The sequence below is a fragment of the Penicillium brevicompactum genome, assembly GCF_028827555.1.
Source record: "Penicillium brevicompactum strain IBT 35665 chromosome Unknown utg000006l_segment0_segment0, whole genome shotgun sequence".
In the NCBI taxonomy this organism is placed as follows: domain Eukaryota; kingdom Fungi; phylum Ascomycota; class Eurotiomycetes; order Eurotiales; family Aspergillaceae; genus Penicillium; species Penicillium brevicompactum.
The window spans coordinates 338551-364380 of NW_026623209.1; the positions used below are offsets into that span (position 1 = coordinate 338551).

Below are 25830 nucleotides of genomic sequence, written 5' to 3' on the forward strand. Positions count from 1 at the left end.
GTCGAACAAGTTCGCGAGCAGACCCTGTCCACATCGCACGACTTGAGGTTAAAATGAACAATGAGCGCCAGTTTCTGGAACCCACCCCTGTGCGGTTCTGGAGGATCGACAGGGGCTTTGGCGCGTAGGAGGAGTTGGCAGCGTAGTGAGGGTGCGATTCGAGTGGTGAATCGCGCAGGGTTGGAAGGTGGAAATTGGAGACCGAGGGAGAGTTGGAGGAGTGAAGTGTGCAGAGTCCCAAAGTTAGGAAGGAGGGGTGTGTATAATGAGATAGCGCCCGTGCTCTATGAGAAAGGAAATTAGACCACACCACGAAGTATACTACTGCGCAGAGGTCGGAGAGAATAAATCGCACATCAAAACAATATCAACACTTACAAACAAGACCCAGTCCGAATTTCGGTTCTACTAGGGAAATTGACAACGAAACTGGACCAGCAGCCGATGTCGATAATATATTCAAAAGAATGTCTTCTATCAGGGGGATACTCCGCAGGTACCAGGATTGCCGCGGTGGAGCTCCCTTAGTGCAAGTTTCTGGGGAGTACTATCCTTCGAATAGAGTGCAACGTGGTACCGAGGCATATTAATAGTAAGGATGTCTTTTTTTAAGCACCAGTATACTACTTTTATATTCCCCGAATATTAATATCCATTCTCCAGCTCTATACACCTTAAAACGTCGACGCCATCAAGTTTCTCCCCCGGACCAATCAGCACAGACAACCCGCTCGTCTCAGAATTGAAACCGCACTAGTCCGGATCGGGACAGCTGACCCACCGCTGACGACTTTCTGTCGCACGCGCAACCAGCTGTCCTTTGCTGTCCTTCGTATATTACCCCGATACATTACATCGTAAGGTCGCGAGGGCTACAGAATCCAATGATAATATACATCCTGGATTTGGTATCTTATGCAGTTCTCCCAAATGACTCTCATGCACTCCCACAACCTAATCCTCTTGGCACCTGTGGTATCTTATCTAGGGCCGTTTTAGCGCCCGAAATTATATACTATTTTGACCCTAGCCTGGGAAGTAGACCCTCGTGGCTTGAGACACTGGGCTTCAACTGTGGCTCATTCTGGCATTCGATCATATGCCCTTTTTTTGCGCTCTTCTGCTCACTCCCCGGCTTCCCCTTTTGGTCATTCCGGAATTCACCGTTCGCATGCCGGATCCCTGCTTCCCCCCGAGCTTCTCATTCGCCGTGCTCTAATTTCCGCTGAAATATGTAGGGTGTCGAGTCGCTGATAACGAAATGCACGCTTCCTGCACCGGTAGATCGTTCTTGGATCGTCACCGCTACGTGTCTTACTCAGATCCACCGGGAGCACTTCAGCCCTGGAGATAGCCATTTTCTCGCCAAACCCCGCAAGCGTTTGGAAGTGTCTTGTGCAATTGCTCGTCAATTGATAGAACTGGAGCCTTGGAGTCCGGTAGTTGGGTTCACCCCGCATGGTTGCCCTATTACTAAGGCCATCATGCCCTTGTCGGTCTCGTGCCAGGGGCCGGGGTTGTGTAGATCTGTCAAGCATGAGAACTGCAAGACAAGGAAACGATCGCTGGTTTCACCTCGCTGTCACTACGTATTTGACCGAGCATACTCCGTATAAATATATAAATAACGAAGATGTCTCCACCTCCGAGGACAAGCCTTAGACCACACCTCCAGGGCTGCCCAGGTGGGCATGTTGAGTGGGCTTCGGGCTTGGGCTGACCTTGTGACAAATCTTAGCCCTACATTGGAGCACTCTTGGCTAGCCTTGGCCCGGGGAGCTCAACACTACCAAGTTATTGAAATTACCTACCACCTTTGGGCCCAATGTTCTAAAACGGAGGCATTTACAATCCTGATAGCGGCAATTCTGCTTGGAGCCAAAGACTAGCTATTCAGTACGCGACAGAAAGTGTTCAAAGCAATGCTTTCGAACCAGGTGTTAATGCAGAATACATAACAAGCCTCAGTGCCGCGCTCACGCGCGGCCAAAAGACGATGATAGTTGCTTATAAACAGATGTAGTTATGTATTAGTTTAATCTCATATTTCGATTGGCAAAGGAAGAGAGCTATCATCAACTTCGTGACCTCTTTCCAACTGTCTTTCTTAGTATCTTTCTTAGTATCTTTCTTAATGTCTTTCCAACTGTCTTTCCAACTGTCTTTTTGGCTGCCCATCCAAGTTCCAACTAATTATCAAGTCATCATGATTGGTCGAGAAATGTAAGTCTTGGCTAAGCCGTGAACAGAGAATTAGGGATTGGGGAAACAAATCTCGAAACAGCATTGTGCGATCCCCAAAGAAAAAGGAAACCACGAGACAGAGCCTTCCAAGGCTAGAGTATACTTGTGCAACAAACCCTCCTTAAGAAAAATCTTCAAGCCTACCAAGCATCACAACTGCAGTACACCCGTGGACCTGGATGACCCCGAAAAGCTCTTGCACCCACCTGGGCAGTAGGCCTATCCTAAAGGCATCACCAGATTGCAATGAAGAGGCTGTAGCTTGTGCATCGTATAGACGCTCCTCATGCTAGAGAAGTGTATGGATTCGGGGCATCCGGCTCTATCAGGGGATGCAAGGTTGGGAACGTTGGAGACTCGGGCGAAGGAAGAATTCAACAGGATGGCGAGGATTCCTAAGACTATGCCAAAACGATCCAACTTGATTAGCATATGTATATGGAGTAGATCACGCTGAGTTTTCAAAATGGGTACTTCTGTGGGAATGAACAGCCCCGTGGTACAACCAAAGTTGCTGAGATTCGAATCATCGAGCTCAGTCAACCCAGAAGCCACGCTCAGCAAGAAACGACCAGTCATTTTTTTTTCACGATTCTCCAACAAGTATCAACCAAGGGCCACCCCAAGTCCCAATTTATCTCCAACGTTATCAGCCAGGTATAGTCAGGGTTGTACCATGAATGATCACGAGCTTGTGTCCTTTGATGCTCAAGGAGACTGTTGGAGATCATGGGGTTAGGTCATGTAATACGGTGCCCTAGTAGATAGATCTCTGTTTCTCTCTCTCTCTCTCTTCTCTTTCTCATGCATCATACAATCTGTCAAAGTGCATTACTGCTCTCTCTAGATCGTATTCTCTATAGGTTATCAAGCTCGCTGCGTCTGAAGAATCACCTTCTTAAACGGGAAGTCTTCAGCCTCAAAGAATCTTAGATATCTTCTCGTCGTTTGCGTCGCGGCAACCTCTTCTCTACTGTCGTGAAGGATGTTATTTTTTGGATAAGAAGATATCGATAGTTTTAGCTAACTAGCTTGTGCTACCTCTTAGGTTTTATCTAATAACGGAAATTAGTTAAAAGATAAACGACGAGTTATTACTAATATAATGAGTGATTAGCTTTATGATACTTGTTTCGGCGAACTCCTCTTTGTCTTGCGATCTTGTTTTTTAAAGACTCCTTGTATTAAAGTTTTGTCTATTTTCGAACTGTTTATTATCTTTGAGACTAAAGATGATGATAGTGAGATTGATAACGATGAATACGAAGTTTATTATTAATAGTTTATTGAAGAAGAAGATGGAGATGATGGAGATAAAGATTATATTGATGATAATATTTAGCTAGTGGATAGCTATAAAGATCAAGATTCCGCTTTTAAGTTATCTAAGGCTACTTTAAAGCTACATATTAGATAATTAATTAAAACCCTTAATCTTGGTAAGATTAGTATTGTATTATTTGTTAATGTGTCTAAGCTTAAGGGCGATCAAAACTGGATCTAGTGGAAAAATATCTTTTTTAGTATCTTTATTTCCGGTTCTAGTATCTATATGGATATTTTTAAAAGTACTGTTTAGCCTCTTTAGAAATTGAAGCTTTGGTCTGTTATTAGGGAATTGATTATCTTAGCTATTAAAGAAGAATTTGTTAATATAGAAAGTATTAACGTTAAATAGGATTTACTAACTTTGATTATTATTAGTAAATATTATAATAAAAAGCTTGTCTAATTTTAGAATAATAATAATTGCTGTATAGATATCTTTAAGAAGAATATAGAAACCTGGAAATAGATTTAAGGTAAAGTTTAGACTTTCCTTTTAGTATTTATTAAAATATTTTCTAAAACTTTTCTTATTAATAATTAGGATCTTTATTTTTATTTTGTGATTCTTAAGAGATAATTTAGTGATATTACTTAATTAATCTTAATTACTTGTTTTCGTAAGTGGAATAAGATATGCTATAAAGATAGTAATAGTTAGATCTTTATTAAGAAATATTAGAAAGCTTTAATAGAGCTGGAAGAAGCTATTAGTAAGAAGATGGACGATATTATTGTTTAAGGTTAGTTTCTTATAGTTATTACTAATAATCTTTATTGTGCTATTTTTATTTAAAATTATTAATTCTTTACTAGCAAGTATATATATATTGAATTCAAGCTTGTTAAGAATATTTTTAAAACCTTTCTTTATATTATATTAATCTTAGCTTTTATTAATACTATTAAATCTAATGAAAAATTAGATAAGCTATATAAAAAGAATAATGATAAGAAGGATTATAAGGATAATAAGAATAAAAAGGATATTTTTGATAATAAATTAACTAGAAAAGGTAGGAAATCTAAGTGGGGATCTAGTGTTAGCTATATTAGTGATCTAATTTAGTATAAGAATTATAGTAAGCTTAGCGATTATTTCTTTGACAAATATCTTATCAAAAAGGACAAAAATACTATTGTTATAGTAATTTAATAGGTAACTGAATAGCTATAATACCAAGTATTATTAGAAATTCGTTAAATTAATAAACTTAGTATCGCTTAGCTAGTTATTAAAGAAGTATAAGAAATTAAGTTTTTTTAATAGATCGAGAATATATTTATATTAAGTCAAATTAGCCTCTTTTTAATAACTAATCAGCAAGGCTGGATACTAGATTCTAGTATTTCTTTTCATATGATGATGGATTATATCGTTTTTATCACTTTTTGTTATTGCTTTATAGAGATCTTAACTATTATAGATAATAAGTTTTAGATAGATGGATACGATGATATTGTTTTAGATTTTGTAAATAGGGATTATAGTATAAAATAGGGAGTTTTAAAGCTTATAAATATCTGGCTTATACTAGATTTATTGAATAATCTAATTTCTATCTTTACTTTTGATAAGGAAGACTATATCTATTGTTTTTTAGATAGTCTAGCTATCTTGTAAAAAGGCGAGTTCGCTAAAGTATATATATCGTTAGAGGGTTATTATTATTAGCTTAACTTTCTAGGCACTATATTGAATTAACTGAATTAGCTTTTCGATATTTCTGTTACTTATTTTGTAACTGTAAAAGGCGTTTCTAGCGCTTGTTTAAACGTGCTAATTTTGGTAAATTTAGCTTATTATTATACCTATTATGTCGATGAAAATTGAGTTCGCAAGATGGAGATCTTAGTGTAAAGAATTATTTTTAAAAAGGGTATTAGAGTTACTTTTCCTTATAAATTATGTATTTTAGGTAAAGGTTATTAGATCTTATTTGAGAAAGAATGATCTATTTGTACTAAACTAGACGATTTACTCTATATCGACGTTTAGGGACTAATCTTTATTACTAGTTATTATAGTGAGATCTATTTTATGATAGTTATGGATAATTGCTTTCGCTTTTGTTGGATCTTTATTATTAAATCTTGAAAAGAGGTTATAGATTATTTTATAGAAGTAGAAGTTTATTTGTAAACTTAGTTTAGTATTATTGTTAAATGAGTTTATGGTGACGATGTTAAAGAATATAAGCTATTTATAGCTTATTATGTCTTATAAGGAATCGTTTGGGATCTGACTCTTCTTTATATTAAGTAGTTTAATAGCGTTGTAGAGATTAAAAATTATTATTTGATTGAATTATTGGTGGCGGTTATGGTGGAGTACTAATTGTTAAAATATTTCTGGTCTTATTTATTTTAAGGAGTGAATTATATTGTGAATTGTCTTTGGTATTTCAAAATTAGGATGACTCTATTTGAAGTTTTTTTTGGTTATAAGTTAGATATCTTTTATCTTTGAGCTTTAGGTTGTGAGTGTTGGTTTCTTATCTCCAAGGAGAAGTGCGATATTAAGTTTGATCTGTATATGGCTAAGAGTTGTCTGATTGCTTATAATAGTGATAATAATTATGTGATTTATAATATCAAGATAAAGAAGATTGAATGCTCTTGTAATGTTGTTTTTAACGAGATTTTTATAAGAGAGTCTCTTTTAGAACTAATTTATAATTTAGGATTATAGGGACGTATTTCGCCGTTGTCTTTTGATTGTTTTTAAAGGTATATTCCTATTAATTTTTTAATAGAATGCTAGATTGTTATTATTTCTTATAATCGCTCTATCTTGTTTACTCTATCTGTTGAGGATGATAATGAATTGGAGCTTTTATATGGTAATCTCTTTCCTTCTGATCTGTAGATAGTTTTTGAACCAGTTGAAATGGGGGGTAGTTTTGGTAAATAAATGGAGGTATAAGAAGGTAGACTTAGTGATTATCTTTAGAGAAGTGATTTATTGGTTTTTGTAGAGTTTTAGTTGACTCCGTTGACTAGAGAGAAAGTATATTAGGACGAGGAAGTGTATTATAATCCTTAGATTCCTAGGAATATTGTTTCTATTAGTTTTAAGAAAATTATTCTTATTATTAGTTCTAAGCTTATTTTCTGGGTGATTCTTATATTGTCTTCGTCAAAAGATTAAGTATAAGATTTACTTTTTAGATGATCTATTTGGATTAGGAAGTCTAGTTATGTATTTATTAAAAGTCTTTAATTGAATGGCCTTTTTTATTAGGAAATTATTAGTTTTTTTAATAAAGAGCTTTAGATTTTAGATATTCTATTTACTATAGTGATTAATAAATACTCTCTTTTGTTTAAACTAACTCTAAATAACGTCGGTTATATCTCTACTAGATAGAAAGATACTATGAATTATGTTAAGAAGGAGAAATAGCTTACTATCTTGTATAAAGAGTTTTATAGTTATCTATATAATAGGATCTAGTGGATTATCAATTATGATAAAAAGAAGAAGAAAGCTTTAATAACTTTTTATTAAGTTTATAAGATTAAATATAATAGCATTTATAAAGTAAGATTAGTTATTAGAGGCTTTCGATAGGTTAAGGGTATCGACTTTTATAAAGTTTACGTTGTTGTCGTAAAGTTAATGACTTTTAAAGTCTTTATAACAATTGTAATCCTTTTAAACCTTAAGGTTTATTATTTAGATATTATTACTATATTTCTATATATAGATCTTAAGAAATTGATTGAGATTAAGATTCTAGAGAATGTTTGAGATGACTTTCCTAGTAAAGTTGGTCTTCTTTTTAAGACCATTTATAGTTTTAAGTAGTCTTTGAGAGAATAGTATTCATTACTTCGTAACGCTTTTCTAGTAATAGGTTTTGTTAAAATCGAGTCTGATTATTTTCTCTTTGTTAAATTCGTTAATAGTGTATCTATTTATATGCTTATTTATATAAATGACTTGCTTGCTATATTATAAGATCTAAAATAGGTTAACCTTTTTAAGAAGGAGATCACTAAGTATTTTGATATTTCTAATAAAGAAATTGTGAAGTGATATATTAGAATTGATGTTTTTTATATTAATAAGGATATCTAGTTGTCTTAGTAAGACTATATTGAGAAAACCTTCAAGAGATTTGGAATGATAGATTGTAAGCTTACAATAACGTTAATGAATAATAAGATTCTTTTGATCTTATATAAGAAATAGGCTAATATGTTGGCGGTGAAACTTTATTAAAAGAAGGTTGGTTATTTTATTTAGTTAATAGTCTTGACGAAGTTAGATATTAATTATATGACTATTAAACTCGCTCGCTTTGTTAGAAATCTAGGCTCTTAATATGAAAGTGTAATTAATTGAGTCTTTTGATATCTAAAAGGGTCTAAATCGTTATATATTTTTTATAAAAACTAGGCATCAGTAACGATCTAATTAATCTTGGTGGATCGCTTACTGTATTTATAGACTCGGACTAGGCTGGACCTTATTTAGAAGCGGTACTCTCGACGTCTAGCTTTATATTTATACTTACTGGGAGGCCTATTTCCTGGACGTCTAAGAAGCAGCCCTGCATAGCTATATCGTCTACGGAAAGTGAATATATCGTATAAGCCCTTGCTGTTTAGGAAGTTATATGGATTATGTGACTTCTTATGGAGATGAGATAAGCGTAACTCTTCAATAAACCCCTTGTGATTTACGCGGACAATACGGGAGCGATCGTATTGAGCGATAACCCGTAGTTTTATGCTAGAACTAAGCATATCGCGGTTAAATTTTACAAGATTCGGGAAGAGACATTGGCTGGGAGAGTTAAATTACGCCATATTTCGACTTATGAAATGGCAGTAGATGGTCTGACGAAGCCACTTGCGAAGACCCAGTTCCAGAGATTTGTCGTCCAGCTGAATTTGAAGTGTTTCAGCACTCCTTCCGAGAACAGGGGCTGATTACCTTTTTGGGAAATGCTGAGTCATCGCTTTTTCAGCGCCTTTTTACGCATTTTGCGGCACTTTTTGTGCCATTTTTTCGAAGGAGATCGAGTTCGTGGGGGGTGTTGGAGATCATGGGGTTAGGTCATGTAATACGGTGCCCTAGTAGATAGATCTCTGTTTCTCTCTCTCTCTCTCTTCTCTTTCTCACGCATCATACAATCTGTCAAAGTGCATTACTGCTCTCTCTAGATCGTATTCCCCATAGAGACATTTTCGGTCGCGCTCTGTATGTTTCCCAGCAAACCCTGGCCCTAATATCCCAAGCAGAAGGATTTTTCCTGGTACAGAGACAAGACAACCCCATCATGAACCGGGAGAAGTTTGTGTTGATTCATCCGAGGAGGAAAAACCGAAGCAAACAAGCAAAATCAGGGTAAGGACCCTAAGATTGGACCGACTGTAGAGGGCTGTGATACGACGAGGAAGGGTACCGTAATACCTAGGTATACTTGGTGGTGCAAGTTGCGGGTGAAGAGGGAGGAAAGACGATTTTCGGGTGCTCTAATCCTGTCTGATCAGTCTCATCGGCCTAGGAGATTTTCGGCGCCATAGCTACTCCGCAGTGTGCTCGCTCATATGAGCAAGTCATCGATCATACCAGCAACGCAAGGATGTTGTTTGATGGATTTCGTCTAACACAAACAATTGTTTTAAAGGTGAAACAACCGGCCATTGCTCGTCACCAGACATTTGGTGTTCAATCTACGTCCGTCGTGCATGATAGTCTACGGCCTTCTACAGCCGTCTACAGCACAATGTCTCAAATCCCGACGATGATTCAGACTCGTAGGGCTTCATCCGAGAGCAGATCGGCGAACTTGCAGAGACCGGCTTCCCCGACAGAACGTTACCTCCAGGTCACCGCGCTTGTCTCACTATAAAACCCCATTGCCGACAGCCCAGTGGAGTGGAGCTACCAAAGCCCCAAGCAGGGCATTGGACCCTGAAAATGTGGCGCATGTTTACTCGGAAACCATTACCCAACAGAGCCTGCTCACTTCTCGAATATCACTAGTTCTGCCCAACTCATTGGCATGGCCCCCAACGCACTACGTGCGTACTTGGTACCATGAACTTGTCGCTCGTACAAATCTCAAGCTGTGATACGAGCTTCACGGTTTGAAAAGCGCCATTTCTCACCTTCTGATCAGTAGTTACGAGTACGAAAAATCCGTTATCCGCGAATGTCAGTCTGTTCTTCGCTGATCTGCAAGTGAGACACTCCACCCTCAAGGGAACTAGGTCTTTAGGGCGCCCAACATCGTACATACTCTGTGTGGTTGTTTTTTTTTTCTACTCTTCTGTTTTCCCTTATTAGGGCACCAACAAGAGAAATTTGGCAGTTAATATTCACGGCTAGACATGGGGCGAGACATATTCAGTTAAGTCATTTACTGCAGATTCGTACTAGGAAAACCCAAGGGCACGGGTTAGTATCCGTATATCTTCACAAGGATGCCGATGGCTACACAGGGGGGCACCGTTACTACTATTTTTGTATTCTCAGCTACGCCTCCATATTGCAGAGCATGGTGAGAAAAAAAAGAACCATTTCAATTGCAATTGATTACTTTAATATTGCCTAAAAAGCTAAGCTAAAGAAGATATGCCTATTATTAGATTATTAGATAGTCGAGTAGTCAGCCATCAAAACTCCACTGGGGCCAGGCCAAACAAGGCGCAGCAACAAAAACAACATCCACTGGGGGGAAAAAGTCACTTCTTTTTTTTTCCCATTCTCACTGGTTACTCAGTTCTCAGTGTGTTTGGATCGTCCCCGGGATGTACCGCGTTTGACGATTTTACGCGGCAGACTCAGACTTTCGTACCTCTAGGCACACCTCCCCCTCGGACTCCCCCACGCGAACCTCCCTTCCTTGCGTTTCCCCATCAAGCACGAGTGACCTTCGATCCCAGGGACGGCGGCTGGATTTGGTGACCCCGGCCCAAACTCTCGCCACAACGTGGATTTGATCATTTACGGGGGTTGACCTCCCCGAGGAGGTCATCCCGGATGCCCGAAGCGGACATGTACGACTCGGCGATCGAGTTGGATGAATCCCCATCCCTTCAGATAACATCGCGCCCGCGACGGACCGGTTCACTCTGTACTCGACGGCGATCATGGCGCGACTCCTCCCAATCTCAATGGACCTCCTTATGGTGGATAGCTTTGGTGGGCTTGGTGACTTTGGCGTCGCCAACCGCTGCTGTCTTGTTGGACTTTGACAACTGTCTATCAAAAACCATACTCGAATCCGCTCCTCTACAACTTCAATTTGTTCCCACCAACGTTTCTGTCACTTTCAACAACTCCGACCCTCTAAATCCGCTCAACGTGACGGTTTATGGCAATGTGTCGGGAACCTCGTCGCGGACCGCGAATTACCCGGCACCGGACTCTGCGGATTGGACGAACATCAATTGGACCGATGGAAAGATTGAGGATCTGAGCAGCTCAGGCAACATGTATAGCACGCTCTTGACAGATTTCAACGTGCTAAGCTTCACGCCGTTCAGTAATGCCTCTCGGTTCCGCGACTCGGTCACACAGGGAACTTTTCCTCTAGCCCCCGTCTTTAACTACAATCTGTAAGTTATTGTTCAAGAACAGCGACGAATTTTCTAACCATGATACACCTTATAGAAGTGATTTGACCACGTTACGGGCGTTCTCTGTGCAACATGACATGCTGTCAACCTACCGCTTCGGTACAATCATACCTTCATTGACCATTCGCTCCGGAGATCTCTCCGCAGCGCAGCTGGGCTGTGTGTCGGTGAAGGTCACACCTGACCTCGGAGCGTCCCTCAAGAATGCCATTGCTTATGTGCCTTTGGTAATCTTGATCTTGGTCGGGATCGCCACCATCGCGGCCGCTATGTTCAGTCCATGGGGGACAACAGATCTGTTCAGATGGACCAGTAACTACGGCCGAGATGAGGATGTGCTTCGTCTGGTAACTCCCGGATTCTCGGACTGCCTGCAGTACCTCCAATTCGTGGTTTTGACCGGGGCACTTTCGTTGGACTATCCGGGATTCTACCAGCCTGCGGTGAGCCAGGGTGCGTGGTCGGCTTTGATGTTCAACCAGAGTTTTATCACGCCCGGCGTGGGTCGTGATCCGGTCGTCGATGGCGTGTACGCTGTCAGCGGCAACTATGGCCTCGACCGATTGAACCAGTATGTTGGCATGGGTTCTTCTCAAGACATTTGGCCCGGCGTGATGATATGGACGTTGGCCATTTTGGCCTGCGTTACCGTCCTGTTTCAGGTCGCATTCGCACTTCGATGGCTACATCGTGAATTGGCCAACAACACAGACCAGGACCTGCGGGCGAGAAACTTGCCATTTACTTTGGGCAATCTCATCCGCATAGTATTTAATTTCCTCCTTTTCCCCATCGTCGCCCTATCCTTCTTCCAGTTGGTCCTGGCAGGCTCCTCTGCCGCTTACTGTGTTGCTCTTGCGGCCGTGGTACTCGTTGTCCTGGTCTGCTTCTCCATTTGGGTCATTCGAGTGATTGTCTCAACTCGTCCCAAGTCCCATCTCTTTGACGATTTACCAACAGTGCTCGTCTATGGCCCTCTTTACAATACATACTGTGACGATGCTTCGGCTTTTGCGCTTGTTCCAATTTTTCTGAACATCGCTCGTGGAATCGCGGTCGGAGCTTTGCAGCCATCTGGCATAGCACAGGTGGTCATGCTAGCAATCTGTGAAGTTGTCTCGGTGTTAACACTTTTGGCTTTCCGACCTTTCCCAGGACCAACTCACATGAACCTGTACCAATGCCTGTTCTCCATTGTGCGCTTCTTGACAGTCATCTTGAGCGTGGTCTTTGTTCCGTCATTAACAGTATCTGACGCTGCTCGTGGCTGGATTGGCTATTTAATCCTTGTCTTGCATGCCATGGTATTGATCTTTGGATTCTTCCTCAATGCAATGCAGACGTTGATCGAGGTTTGGGCGCGCCTTGCTGGTGCTGGTGGTGCTACACGTGGTGGCCTGACCAAAGTGCTCGGTATGCGTCAGCTCTCCAGGCGTACCGCTCGCAGTGGTATCGCACGCCAGAGCATGGGCTCCGAAGCTGCGATGCTCGGCCACCCTGACGACCGCATGTCCGCTCAATTCGATGGATCGCGGCCACGCAGCTTCTCCGGTAGTTCGGCTCTTCTTTTGAACCGTGCGACTGCCAGTGAGGGCCGGGCGAGTGCTGTCCTCGAATATGCTAGCTCACAGGGTGGTACGCACAGTAGGGCTGCCAGCGGAGGGTTCCCCACGCCAACATCAACCGCCTACCAGGGAGCTGGTTTCCCCAGCTCACCAAGCAGCCCGATGATTGGGATGCATCCTCGCGACCCCTACTACCGACCACCTCGACCTGGTCGTAGAACACCCGAAGGTAGTGTCTCATTAGAGAAAGGCAAGAGTCCTTCGAGGGGCTTCCTGAAGTCAATGTCCACCAGACGAGGCGCGAGGAATGGCGACGATGGAGAAGGTGGTCTCAGGTCTGGGCGAGCTACCCCTGTGCCAGCATACCTCTCAGCACCAAAGGATGAGATGGAATTAGACGGTCCACGACAACCGAAGGATTATGCCGTTCGCGAGGTAGACTTCTACTACGGTGTCCGTGGTCCACCGCTTTCCCACAGCGGGACCCGAAAGCTCAAGACCGGTCCAGCAGACCCCACTGGACCAGTCTCCTCTGCGACAGGATGGTTTAGGGGCTTGCTCCAAGGAAAGACAAAAGACAAAGCCAAAGGATTTGAAGTGGTGCGAAGCGCTCGAGCACCTCCGCCGGGTATGGGACCTCCGGGAGGCTATAATGAACGGTATGAAGACGACCCAGACGCGCCATCGGGCAGCCAGTCCCGCAATGTGTCTGCTGGCAACGTTGCATACAACGACGCAGAGGACGACAATGAGTTTGCTCCGTCAAGTGAGTCTCATCCACCTATTCTGCCACCACTCAACACCTCGGTCGGCGGTGGTATCGAGCTCCCAAGTCGACATGGCTCCCGCCACACGCAAGCAGCTGGCGAGCAAGACATTGGCAATGCAACTGGTCTCCCAGTTGTCACAGAGACACTATCACGCGAAACCGGCGGCGGTCAACGATCCATCCACTCAGAGCACCACCTGCAGCCTGAGAATTCCGCACGCTTCCCCCTGAGCGGCAACAGTTCACCATCCCGCGAGCGTGGCCTTTCCATTACATCCACATCAAGATCACGGTCCAACGCCTCAAGCCACCAAACTGACAAACGCACCGAGCGACCCTCAAGCATGGGTTACGTCCCTCAACATCGAGCCCACGACAATATCCACGAAGCAAGCCCGGATGAACCATCGTTCGCCGGTAGTTCAGCCGAACTCGTGGATGAAGCTACCGCCCACGCCATCGCCCACGAGCATGGCGAAAAATAGAAAGCAAAGCCTGTATTTTGAAACAATATTCCTCCCCTTCAAATATCTTTCTTTTTGATTTACCCGTACCTACATACCAGGCGCACTAATGCCATGCCACGAATTTCCTTGCTTTCTGTCTCTTTTCTAAAATTTGCGACGGCGTTTATTTCCAATCCCAAGTACACTTAATGGGGACCTCGGCACCGATAGTCTTATTTTTCCCTAGCTTTCTTGTTGGCTGACTCAAATCAAGCCTTTTATTTTCTTTGGAAGTCCCCTCAGTGGCATTGATTTCCTGTATCCTCCCTCGGGCTTACTTCATAAATTATTGACGGGAAGACATCTATCTGTTTCAGCCGCCAAGTGGACGGCTTGGCAGCCTATAGTTAGGAGAAGTAAGGTAGTGAAAGCCCGTGAGAATGCATTAGGTCGCATCCTCAACAGTCTCTGGACGCGTTGGAGGTGCTGGCGCTTTTTGATTGCTTCTACTGTATCTGTAAATTGCAAGTACTCAGGCAGCCTGTTATGTGAGTTCGTATACTAAACTCTCCAATCACGGCCAAGGGTCCAGGCCTCATAAGGATGGCTTGCAGCACTAGCAGCAGTGCCATGAGACATGCAAAAATCCTGCAACTATACTCTAGAAGTATCTGTGAGTGGCTCATCAAGCCGAATCTGAGTTGTGCTCAGAGCGAGATGGACATCCTAAGCAGTGCTCGAGGCAGACCAGAAGAGAAGTGTGGCGGCATCGAACGGAGAGTTCGGTGCGCTTATCGGCCCCGAATTTGCCAATCGCCACCGGCTTCACCGCCTGGCCCCACGATAAACACCGTATCTCTGGACCGACGCATCATCCATCCTCCTTTCTCTCCTTTGGTGAATCCCCAATCATCTCATTGTTCGGCTGGTCTGAGGAGATCATATCAATCCAAGAGTAACATTCATCTGACTGTGAGCACACCATAATACTCAGTCACGAGACCATCAGCCTCATTCATCACCTGCCTCCGTTTCGGCCTTGGCTCCATGATAAGCATCATCCTCTCAATCCTGGATGCAATCTTCGGCAAAAAGCGTCAACGTCATTGAGGCTGAGCCCTAGGTTGCATGAAAGGACCTTCCATCCCCCATATCGTCACTAATTATACGCCTCCTGTTGGACACATCGATCATCCGGTTCATGAAGAAGTGTCACTCGAACGGCCGAGCAAGATCTCGTTGCCACGTTGAAGCAAACCCAGGAGGTTTCAGGTTCTGAGCCGGCTCAGAGTCAAAACAACCATGTCGTCAACAACGGCGTCATCTAGCCCGCTGGGATCAAGCCCTCCGCCGGGATTGCGGGCAGATCCAAGAACAGCTGAAAGACCAGAGGTTCACAGGGCCAGCCAGTCCGAAGAGTATAGCCCTCATGATGGAGGAAGCTCGAGAGCGAGGGTGGTCCCTGCCCGCCCAGGATCTGAACGCAAAAGGCGGTTGACCAGCACGGGCGAGGACGTGCGGCATCAGGGATGGGGCCGCCATGATAGTTTGGTTGGTGGCCGAGAAGACGGGGAGAGATTTCGGGGTACTCTGCCACATAGATCTGTTTCTATGGTAATACCATCGTCCCGAACAAGAACATCTATCTCCGCAGCACCCGGCTCATCGATCGCAACTGCCATCGACATCACCTCTTCTCCTTCTCCTACTGATTCTCGCTCTCCGTCCGTTGAACAACTCTCACGCTGGCCTGGCCGTGAAGGTCCTCCATCGCGTATCAGCCAGCCCCGCACCGTTTCATCTCATCACCACAACTACTCCCCGCCATTAATGGATGTCTCTCTTCCCCAGTGGCAGGCCGACTCGGAGGTCTCCGAATGCCCAATCTGCAACACAGTGTTTAGCTTCTGGCATAGAAAGCATCACTGCAGAAAATGTGGTAGGGTAGTATGTGCAGCATGTTCCCCGCATCGCATCACGATCCCTAGACAATTCATCGTTCGCCCTCCTGATTCCGTCGATAATGGCATTGACACCTCCCCGGATCCCCCATCTCAATCATCTTCTCGCTTCCCCCCAGTCGTTGATCTCACAGGCGACACTCCCACTCCATTGTCAGCCATCAATCCTGCTCTTGGCGGCGGAGAAGAGGTACGACTTTGTAACCCGTGTGTGCCAGATCCCAACCCCAATCCTCTTGGTTATAATGGGATGCGAGCCCACGGCCACCGATCCACGCACTCACTGTCTTCTACAATGATCAACTCTTCAGCTTCAGTGGTAAGCATTGTTGTCCGTCTCATACATCGTTCAATTAGCTAATGTGGCCTTCTAGAACCAGTGTCAGCACCCCGATATACGCCAGGAACGACGAACTGTGGGTGCCAATGACCGACCGCAGTTCCTGCAGAATATGAGTGGCCAGCAACGTGCAGTGTCATCGGCCACTAGCACCCGCCAAAACCGTGCGATGACCCACCGAGATGGCCGCCCGGTAGAGGAAGGTGACTTTTGCCCCGTCTGCCGCCGCCGCTTTGCTTCTTTGAGCCCGGAGCACCCTATGGAGGCACGTCAGGCGCACACTCGGGACTGCATTGAGAACTATCTCCGACCACTGCCCCCTCAACCATCATCTGGGCGACAGGCTCCACCGCTGCCTCAACCTCCGCCCTCCTCCCGCATGCTGCCATTTGTGGCCACGGAGAAGGACTGTCTCGGCGAGGATGGGCAAACAGCGGAATGTACCATTTGCATGGAAGACTACGAGGTTGGTCAGACCTTGGCACGCCTTGAGTGCCTTTGCAAGTTCCACAAACACTGCATTGTGGACTGGTTCGAGAGGAAGAGCGAGTGCCCAGTGCACAAGCTCTCGTAACTACGAGAACCCCAATCTTTGTTCAATACTTCGTTATGTCTGGAGTAATTCTTTGTTGGCGTTTGTGTGATATCCCAATGAGCGATATATCTCAATTGAGATCTAGTTGACAATGAAAGCAATTCAAAATCAGAGTGCAACGTAGTATTGCATCCAACAAGATCAGACGAGGGTCACGTGCGTGAGGCAGGTCCGCTAAAAGAATAGTCTTCATCCACTTGTGAACCCAAAGTGGCGAGGAACTCAAGCCTCACTGCGAGATCTGAAAGGTGAGATCAACTTTCATCATTCGTTTGGGGAAAGATTTGCTTTATTTGAGATCATTTTTGCATTTGAATTGTGAGGTGGGTTTTATGTTGATCATCCCTGTCGGTACTCGGTGCTTGCGACCACCGTGCCTCCGGCTGCTTCCCGTCAAAGAATCCGCCGTCACGAACAACGGCGCACAACTCATATTATTGAACCCAAGATCTAATATGTAACAATAGCCTGTTACTCGAAATCGGCACCGACCGATCAGTCCTGCACTATATGGACATCGACCCTCAGTTGCACCGCGATGGGGACGCCCAACGGCCTCCTTACATGCCGACCCGACCGACTCCCATAAGTCCGGATTACCCGGAGCCACCATCCCACCATTCGCTCAATCCATATGAGAGCCGACACCCCCGAGAGGGTATGCAAGCCCAAGCGGGGCCATCCATAAACGCGGAGCACGGCAACCCATCCCCCGACGCCGAGCATGAAGCCAAACGATCGCGTGCATGCGAGCCTTGCCGACAACTCAAAGTCCGCTGTGACCCTGATCCAGACCACCCCGAAGCCTCATGCAAACGATGCGCCAAAGCACGACGTACATGCGTAGTCACTGCGCCCACGCGCAAACGCCAGAAAAAGACCGATAACCGAGTTGCGGAGCTGGAGCGCAAGATCGATGCCCTCACTGCTACATTGCAGGCCTCACACCCCCCTGCGCCATTGTTCTCTGGTCCTACGCCGCGCGAGGAGACAGCGCGGGGATGGCTCAGTGAATCAAAGATTGCTGGTAGCAAGCGCCAGGCGAGCGGCGAGGTGAAAAGGCAGAGTGAGATGCTGGCACCGCGGTACTCTCGCCCTGGGAGTCCGTCTGCGGAACAAATTCCTACGGCCTCGAGACAATGGCGTAGACCTGTTGCTGATGGACCTGCTCCCCCAGCAAAGTCAGCGACTGACAACGAGTTTGCTGATATGATTGACCGGGAGATCATCGATTACAATACGGCCAGCTTGGCTTTCGATCGATATGTTCATCAGATGGCCCCTGAGATGCCGTTTGTTGTGTTCCCCCCGGGCACAGCGATGGGCGAAGTGCGTCGCAACAAACCGTTCTTGTTTCTCGCTATTATCGCTGTCTCGGTCAGCGTGTTTAATCCCGAGGCACAGACTATCTTGGTCAATGAGCTTTACAAGTTAATCGCCGAGAAAGTGGTTGTCAAAGGTCACAAGTCTTTGGAATTGGTCCAGACCATCATGGTCTGCGCCATGTGGTATATGCCACCGGACAGTTTTGAAGAACTCAAGTTTTACTCTTTGACGCACATGGCGGCAATCTTAGCCATGGAGTTAGGACTCAACCGTCGTCCGTCCGAAAACAAGCGAACCCTGAACATGATCCGTGAGCTGATTATTAAAAAGCCCACTGGACCTGCCTTCGATCCCGAGGGCCCAGAGGCTAGGCGAACTTGGGTTGGATGTTATTATCTGGCAGCGCAGATGGCGTCGGCTTTGAGACGAGTACATCTGATCACATGGCAACCGTACATGGACGAGTGTCTCGAGATTTTGGCCACCCACCCCGATGCTCTTCCCTCAGATCGCAAACTAAAATGGTGGGCAAAGCTGGGCATCATCATGGAAGATGCTGGGACAAATTTTGCAGCCGAAGACCCCGGATCGATTGCGACTTTTGCGGGTAGCAAGGTTTTTTATGATATGAAGATGTTTGAGGACCGAATTGCCAAATGGAGAGCAGAGGTTCCACAGGATGTCTACAGCAGTAAGTCTTGGTCTCGAAAATCACGGGTGTCAGAGCGACATGCTAACTTTTCCCGAAGGCCCGATGATCCAGACTGAACTTGTTTTGAATCTGTTTGTGCATGAATCAGCCTTCAGTGTCAATTACAACGTCAGCGACGATTCATTGTTGCGTAACAAGCAGCACAGTGCATCTATCACGGCTTTGAATGACGCATTGAACACCGCTGTCCGTTGCATTCACCAGAGTATCGACATAATTTGCACGATTGATAAAGAGCGACTCATATCTTTGCCGACCACGTCATTGGCTCGGACGCCATATCCTGTGGTATGTTTGATCAAAATGTATTCGCTCTTTATGACGCCGGACAGTCGCATTGGACAAATACTCGATGTACAGAGTCTGAAGCTCGACTACTACCTCGACAAAGTGATTGCTCACTATCGCTCGGCCGCGGGACTGAATGGTGGCCGCGCAGCAGCGAAATTTGGAAACATCATGGTCATGCTGCGCAATTGGTTTATCAAGAAGCGAGACCAAGGAGACCAGGGTCAGGAGCTCAAAGAGGCTTTCTCGATTCACCGAGGCTCGGATCGCAAACCAAGTATTGCACGCCAGGATCCCGCAAAACCACCAGCACAGATGTCAGAGGGTATGACGCCGCTGCATTTCCTCAGTGAGGTTGCCATGGGTGAACCAAGCCCTCGAGTAGGCAATCTCACTACCGGTCGTCACATGTCTGGGCAAGGTTATTCGGCAACTCAAAGCCCAGGGTCGTCAAGCTACGGGGATCCATCATTATCAGGTGTTTCAGCAACGAAACCAAGCCCCCAGACCAGCTGGTCTTCTGGCCCGTCATACCCGACCACGCTTCCCGGCTCAGACCAACACGGAGTAGACTCACGGGGTTACTACCAACCCTATACGGATTCATCACAAAGCTACTCAGATATACAGCCCATTGCGGCCCCAACACACCCCGGGTACTCGGATATTTCCGGAGTCAATGGAATGCAACTTGCGCCGCCGATGGGCATGGCGCCCGAGTTAGGCATGGATCCCACTGGTGGTGATTCTTGGTTTACACTTGGGAACATGGTGGACGACGGCCTGTTTACCTTCCCTCTCTCGTTTGATTCAACCTTTGGGTTTTCTTGATTGATTTTCTAGCTTTACTCTCTACTCTATACCCTTGCTTGCATAGATTTTACAAATCATACTTCTATTGATGGACAGCCGCACCCTGTATATGTGTCACAGTATGGGTATCATTATAATTTTAATCTATAAGGTTGGCCTCCAAGCCTGTACGACTTGATGTTGCACATAACCCCACGGCCAGCCGTTCTCACGTTCTGTGCGACGAAGCAGATCAAACAGCTGGCTTTGAACCAGAGGATCCTCAACCCAAGCGATACCTAGGAGAAGATTAGGGTCAAACATTTTCAGACATCGAGTTCAACTTACAAGCAAATAATGCATGACAGGCTGTAATACGCAGCGAAGGTTCGTCATCGGTAGATACAGCGATGCCGAACATGAAATGGAGGTTTTCAGTGAGATCGGCCTGTCGATGTTAATACAGGCCCGTGCCAGAAGATGCAATAATCTCACCTTCAATTTCATGGGTAGTTCCATGTGCAACATGCTGCGGTCATAGAACTCCAATTCCCGAATAAGCATCAATGCCTTGGCCATGCAGATCTGCTGGATTGCAGTTGCTGAAATGAAGTCAGTACAGAGCACACCGAATAGCGTTCAACGAGCTACATACCATGCCACAAGCTTGTGTACCAGACCACCGGGAAAGGCTTCCCCCTCCCAGGATCTGGCGCAGAAAGATGCAACGGCGCGAAAGTATTCGGCCTCTCTAGCTCCCATTCGAATATACGTCTCCTCAGCGCAGTCTCAACCGCGCTGCCAAGTCGGCCATCATGGTTTCGGCCCGAGATATTATAACAAAAGTCAACAGTTTCGGCCAACAGCCAGATTGCCCGGTTCGTCCAGTCACCATCGGACAGGGTGGGCTTGGCGCTCCACCAACGGCGGAGACCCTCGTCGAAGGGCGCAAAAGTCAACCGGAGGCATTTCTGGTACGTAAGCGAGAATTGAATGTCTTGGATGACGAACATCCAGAAAGAAGCCGAAGCCAGTCCACCGGAGATAGCGCAGTCGACGTGCGAGCTGATGTAGACGGAGCCGGCCAGGAGATGACGCTGTGCGTCATGAGGGGGACTGTGTGCTGTGGTGGCATTAGCGTCGGAATTTGCAGTGACGAGGCGAGGCGTACCGGAGATAGATTCGAAAAATCGAAGGATCACAGTTGATGGGAGGAGGATGTCGATGCTGATGTCGAATTCGGGTTTGTCGAGAACCGGGAGCATAATCGTGATACAGCGCTCATGATAGGCGTGTGCAACATCTATGGCGAGTGTGCTGGTTGTTTTAGATAAATGGCATGCGGACACAGCTAGACATGCATAAAGCAATAATGGTGAGTGAGTAGCGCGCTCAACAGCGTTTGTGGAAAAGTGTCGGCTAGGGTCGCATGCATCAAGCTAAATTGTTAGCCGAGAGTCCCGATCAGGGAAAATATCCATCAAGACTTACCCAAGGAGCAAGATGCTTCTGAAAATGGCGAAGTAAGTATGCTTCGCTGACATTACTTAGCCTCGGCTGGCCGATGGGCGTGGTTGAAGAGCGAGGAGTGCCCGAATTAGACCTCGAGTCGAAATAACTCGAACGAGGGATAGTGAGATTAGGAGTCGTCAGGGAGGAGTCCATCGCAGAGGAAGGAGTCGAACCCTCCTCGGACGATCTTCCAGGTGACAGTTGCCTTGTCACCGGTACAACATGATATTCAGCTGCGGTCTGCTCTGTTTCATCTTTGAAGTCGACTAGCGCAAATTAGTCAAGACGCACACCAGCCGCAGGAGGGGTTTTCGTACAGTCGGCAGACGTTTCAACCCACACCTGATCATCGGGGAAAGCGAGATCACTCTCGCCGTACCTCGGGGGTCCCTTTCCCCGCAAGGAAGGATTTTGGCCATGGCGAAAAGAGACCTCTTCAGATTTGCCGGGGGCCGGCACACATTCACGGCCAGATCTTTGGCAGCGCAAACATTTCGAACCAGATTTGTCACCTGGAGCAAAGAATTAGCAGAGGCTACAGAAGACCATGGGCCAAGCATACATTTCAGATGGCGCAGACGACATGTGAGGCTAGAGCGAGTTAGACGGGTCAACGCAAATCACAAAAAAAAAAAAAAAAACTCAACTCACCATCCCCTCATTACGCAGTCAAAAGTACAACACAAAGGGAAGGCTTCCAGAAAGTAAGCATAATCGGAATGCCAGGCCCGAGATGAATAAGTATCAAAGTTATATCACGATTGGGAGCAGACCGGACCATACGGAGAGTGGGGGGTTTTAGGGTAGATCGGATTGCGTATGATGCTAATTTTGCATTGGGGTATACAGCCAACGGCGGTTGGAGATTAGCTCCTTCAATCAGGACCGAAAAAAAAAAAAACTGTTGAGCGAGTTTTAAGTTAAACTGGAGTTGGAAGAATCTCTTGATGATAACCCGAATGGGAAAAACGTTCAGTTGCAACGCCCCCCACCAGGTCGAGCCACGAGGGTTGTGGTTGGGTGGCCGTTCCCCCGCCCCTTTAGTTTCTACGGTTGCCCCGATCGAAAGTCTCTGATCGTCAAGAAGAAAAGAACAGAAAATAAAATATGTATATTAATAAAAAGGATCTGAGTCAAACCCGTCGGAATTTCGGCATATGTCATGTACTAAGTGGACTATGGCGAATCTGTTAGAAATGAGGCCCAGAGGTGCTTTTTCCTCTTTTGCAGGTCCCTGTTGTTCCTGTTATTAATACCTTGGATCAGGGGCGACAGTGAATGAGAGAAAGAAAAAAAAAAAGAGGATGCGTTAGACGAGGACTGCCAGCCAATGAAAGACTCCTGGGACGGGATGGTCTCCATTCACTACCGGAGTTTTGGCATAAATTCGTCGCGGTTTGTCAGGGACATAACTCAAAAAGGCGCGTAATAAGCTTCAAAAACATATTAGCGTATATACGTAGGGCAGTTGGAAATCCACTTTTCATTTGCCATGCTCACCGAAAGGCGAGAGCGAGGCTTGGACCTCTACCCCCAGAGCGCCCACATGGGACTTCCAAACTCTAGATCCTTTGGATTCTCGCTAGGTGCCGCTGGCAATTGGACCGGCGACGCCGGGGATCGACTGGGACAAATCCCGGAGCGCATGGTGGGCATGGTGGGGTCGTAAGGGAATTATCGGCATTGCTGTGATTAATTTCATTTGAGCCGTGGATAGCGTATGGGGATGCGTCGAACCCTGTCGATCTTTCTCCGAGGGAGGATGAAGCCGAAGATATGATTCGAGACCGGACACTTTGAGTTCCCGAATCTGCATCTGCATGGGCTATAAAGTTAAGCCCGGCCCAGAGGACAGCGTTGGCTGGATATGTGGGGGAGTGTGTGTGTCTGTGTGTGTTGTCAGCTGCCTCTTTCGGCCAAATCCTCCGACCAGAATAAAAGGGATCAACTTTTCTTTAAAATTATTGATCATTTCATCCTTGGGAAGGTCCAAGGGCTGTCCGCGGAAAGGAGCTGGTGATTTGATATTGGAGCCTGAGTGCCTTAGTGCCTGGTTGCCTTATCAGAAACGGTGAAGTGTCGTCGCCTTGTCGCCTTGTCGCCTCATAAACCAGGCCTCAAAATCCACGGAGATAACACCAAGCATCTGCAAGGAGCTTTGGTAACAGTTTCATAGCTTGCGACCTCTTATCTCTGAAGCTCTCCAGGGCTACTTCAAATGTTGCAATTCAACCACTTCCATCCCTGAACCTAACTCTTCTGTCTATACTTCGTACTTGATATGATAATGCCATGTCCTTAAACCGCATCTCCTTCCTCGAAGGGTGGGAACGCAACCCCGCAGCCTTCTTAAACCGCCCTGATTCGGGCACAGACTCAGAGCCAGACGACTACCAGGATTTACCAGATGGATCCGTGGCCTCCTCCTTCCCCTCGACCTACAGCAGGCTGAACTTCAATCCGTACGCGGGGCCAGGGTGGAACGAGAATCCAGATGATCCACATGACGATCGGGCTTCGTTCCTTGGTCCCTCGTTTTTAGGCCTGTCCCCAACCACTACCCGTGAAGGTCGGGCGGGCTCACCAGCGCCCGAGAGGCCTGTGCTAGTGGATTCCCCATGGGCGCATACAACAGGAGCCTATGAGGTCAGCGCTGCAAAACGAATTGGTGAGTGCTTTATTTTATGGCTATTGCGATTGCGATTGCAAAAGTGCATTTCATATGGGTTGCCTTTACTAATTTTAAATAGCCCAGGTCTGCACGGCGGTCGTATACTGCTTCCTAGCTGCTGGCGTGGTCTTCGGGTTTGCCGCACTAAAACCCGTCCTTATCCGCGAGAAGGTGTATCGCAACCTCTGTTCCCAGGCAGAGCTGGAGAGAGATGTCGATGTATGCGATGGGCAGGAAATCAGGTATCAGCTCTTCTTCGATTAGTCGCGCGCTTGGCTAACTCGAACAGGCTTAACCTGATGTTCACCATTGCCGCCGTAGTGACGAATGTCTCAGCCTTACCCGTTGGAACCATTCTAGACGCTTATGGCCCCAGAGTCAGCAGCATAATTGGCAGCATCTGCTTGGCAACAGGAGCTATACTTTTTGGGACAGCTAAACAGCTCTCATTCGATGGATACATTCCAGGATATCTGTTTCTTGCACTGGGCGGTCCATTCATCTTTATTCCGTCCTTCCATCTATCCAACACGTTCCCTAAACGCTCCGGTTTGATCCTATCGATGCTGACAGGAGCGTTTGACGCTTCAAGCGCGCTGTTCTTGCTCTTCAGACTGCTCAACGAACGCACTGACTTTGTATCCCTCAAAAACTTCTTTGCCGTCTACCTTGTCGTGCCGGTGTTTATCATCGCAATGCAAATATTTGTCATGCCAGCTACATCTTACAAAACCGCCGGCGAACTCGCCCAACAAGCCGAGGCCCAGATCGCAGATGAGGCCGAAGATCGCATGGATGAATCACTGGACCCCGATGAAAGCGAGCTCCAGCGCAAAAACAGACGCCTCCGCCGTCAAAGCTTGGTCAGCCATATACAGAGTCTTCTGGACGATACCACATCTGTTCTTTCCATCGACGGCCCGGTCCAGAACATACCCATCCCAGCCAACCCTCCTGCCCCCACAGGCGTCTGGGGTGTCCTTCACGGGCACAGTGCCCTCTCCCAGATCCGCACACCGTGGTTCATCCTCATTACCGCCTTTACGGTCCTGATGATGTTACGAATCAACTACTTTGTCGCAACTTTGCGCTCCCAATATAACTATATGCTGAACCCGCACCTCGCCAAAACATTGAACACAGCCTTCGACGTTCTTCTCCCAATAGGTGGCCTAGTCTCTGTCCCTTTCATCGGCACATTCCTTGACGTCTTCCAAACGAGGACCGTTCTAGCAATCCTCGTCCTAACTGCTACTGTCATCGGTGTGCTGGGATGTATACCACAGCTTACCGCGGCATACGGAAACATCTTTCTCTTTGTGTTGTACAGACCGTTCTATTATACCGCTGTATCCGACTACGCTGCAAAAGTGTTTGGATTTGCGACATTTGGTAAAGTGTATGGCCTTGTGATATGCTTGGCTGGGATTGGAAACTTTGCACAGGCGGGACTTGATGCGCTTACGCTCAAAGTCTGGAAGGGGGATCCTGTTCCAGTCAATATTGGGCTAACGGTTCTAGTCGCGAGTGTGGGCGCGGGATTGGTTATATTTGTGTCCTGGAAAACCAGGGAGAGGGAGAAGGAGATTGGTGAAAGGGCTCCTCTTCTAGATGGACAGGGGAGGAGGTACGGTGTCTAGGGTTGAATCACATAACTTAGGTTGAGCAGAGACATCAACTTTGA

The 25830-nt window shown here is 46.1% G+C and overlaps 5 protein-coding genes across 5 annotated transcripts; 4 read left to right on the top strand and 1 right to left on the bottom strand.

Moving 5' to 3' along the window:
* Positions 1–10570: 10570 nt before the first annotated feature.
* Positions 10571–13988, top strand: N7506_008305 (uncharacterized protein; the record flags this gene model as incomplete). Its single annotated transcript, XM_056957598.1, has 2 exons — positions 10571–11148; positions 11204–13988. 2 exons carry the CDS (start codon positions 10571–10573, stop codon positions 13986–13988), a joined length of 3363 nt encoding a protein of 1120 aa, XP_056806988.1.
* A 1263-nt stretch (positions 13989–15251) lies between these two features.
* On the top strand, positions 15252–16824 carry N7506_008306 (phosphatidylinositol-3-phosphate-binding ubiquitin-protein ligase; the record flags this gene model as incomplete). The annotated part of the gene is made up of 2 exons (XM_056957599.1): positions 15252–16229; positions 16285–16824. The coding sequence occupies 2 exons, from the start codon at positions 15252–15254 to the stop codon at positions 16822–16824; spliced, it is 1518 nt and encodes a 505-aa protein (XP_056806989.1).
* Positions 16825–17355: 531 nt separating this feature from the next.
* Positions 17356–20002, top strand: N7506_008307 (putative C6 transcription factor (War1); the record flags this gene model as incomplete). The annotated part of the gene is made up of 2 exons (XM_056957600.1): positions 17356–18862; positions 18921–20002. 2 exons carry the CDS (start codon positions 17356–17358, stop codon positions 20000–20002), a joined length of 2589 nt encoding a protein of 862 aa, XP_056806990.1.
* A 126-nt stretch (positions 20003–20128) lies between these two features.
* Positions 20129–22137, bottom strand: N7506_008308 (Zn(II)2Cys6 transcription factor domain-containing protein; the record flags this gene model as incomplete). The annotated part of the gene is made up of 8 exons (XM_056957601.1): positions 20129–20262; positions 20312–20411; positions 20459–20565; positions 20619–21402; positions 21455–21741; positions 21793–21987; positions 22038–22066; positions 22127–22137. The coding sequence occupies 8 exons, from the start codon at positions 22135–22137 to the stop codon at positions 20129–20131; spliced, it is 1647 nt and encodes a 548-aa protein (XP_056806991.1).
* A 1630-nt stretch (positions 22138–23767) lies between these two features.
* N7506_008309 (putative MFS transporter Fmp42) lies at positions 23768–25786 on the top strand (the record flags this gene model as incomplete). The annotated part of the gene is made up of 3 exons (XM_056957602.1): positions 23768–24143; positions 24226–24388; positions 24436–25786. The coding sequence occupies 3 exons, from the start codon at positions 23768–23770 to the stop codon at positions 25784–25786; spliced, it is 1890 nt and encodes a 629-aa protein (XP_056806992.1).
* Positions 25787–25830: the final 44 nt, after the last annotated feature.